The following is a 905-nucleotide window of genomic DNA, read 5'->3' as shown; positions in this document are numbered from 1 at the left end:
ACCGTTGTTGAGCCAACTAACCCTCCCCTATAAAGGAGTGTATAATCTGCTGCTGCAATAAGTGTTGCTGTTGCTGTTGCTGCTGCTGCTGCTGCTGCTGCTGCTGCTGCTGCTGCTAGAGACAGCGCTGCGCGTTGAGTATGAATTCGATTTGCTGCTGTCTCCCCTGTGGCTGTTCCTCCTGCAGCAGCTCAACCCCGCGCCACTCTTGCTGCTGCAGCAGCAGAAAGGCTTCGCGTTGCTGCTGCTGCTGCTGCTGCTGTTGCTGCTGCGGTTGCTGCTGCTGTGTCTCTGCTGTCTCTGCAGCAGCAGCAACATCCTTCTGCTGCGACCTGGATGACTTCTTTTGCTGCAGCTGCAGCCGCAGGAACTCCTCCTGCTGCAGCAGCTGCTGCTCTTGCTGCTGCAGCAGCAGCAGCTGCTGCTGTAGGTCCTCTGTCCAGCCACCAGCAGCAGCAGCAGTTGCTGCTGCTGCTGCTGCTGCTTCTTCTGGTCTTCCGTCGCCTTCCGTCTGCTGCTGCAGCAGTTGCTGCTGCACCATTTGCTGCTGCTGCGGCGTGGGCGCGGGCTGTGTTGCAGCAGCAGCAGCAGCAGCAGCAGCAGCATCTGCTGCTGCTGTGTCTACTCTGCTTGCTGCAGCAGCCGGCATCAGAGCTTCCGATAGTACTGCTGCTGCTTCCTGCTGCAGCAGCGGCTCAACAGCCTGCTGCTGCAGTTGCTGCTGCTGTTGCAGTTGCTGCTGCTGCTGCAGTTGCTGCTGCTGCTGCAGTTGCTGCTGCTGCTGGAGTTGCTGCTGCTGCTGCTGCGGTGCTGCAGGCAGCTGCAGCTGCAGCACAGCGCCTGCAGCAGAGGCAGGGGGGGGCCCCCCGCTGCTGCTGAGGGGGCCCCCCACTGTGGGGGCGTGA

General features: G+C 61.4%; 1 protein-coding gene across 1 annotated transcript in view; it reads right to left on the bottom strand.

The window, feature by feature from the left end:
* The window catches only part of EMH_0044310 (uncharacterized protein), a gene marked incomplete at both ends in the record, with an annotated part of 2,390 nt that overhangs the window by 1,249 nt on the left and 236 nt on the right, over nucleotides 1–905 (bottom strand). The window contains one exon of the mRNA XM_013495947.1: nucleotides 124–905. Coding sequence (XP_013351401.1) covers nucleotides 124–905 — 782 coding nt within the window. The remainder of the gene's footprint in view (nucleotides 1–123) is intronic.

The sequence above is a fragment of the Eimeria mitis genome, genomic scaffold (assembly GCF_000499745.2).
Source record: "Eimeria mitis Houghton genomic scaffold, Emh_scaff1833, whole genome shotgun sequence".
NCBI lineage: Eukaryota > Apicomplexa > Conoidasida > Eucoccidiorida > Eimeriidae > Eimeria > Eimeria mitis.
The sequence above is the reverse complement of the archived record's forward strand: the minus strand, read 5'-3'. Positions and strand labels throughout refer to the sequence as shown.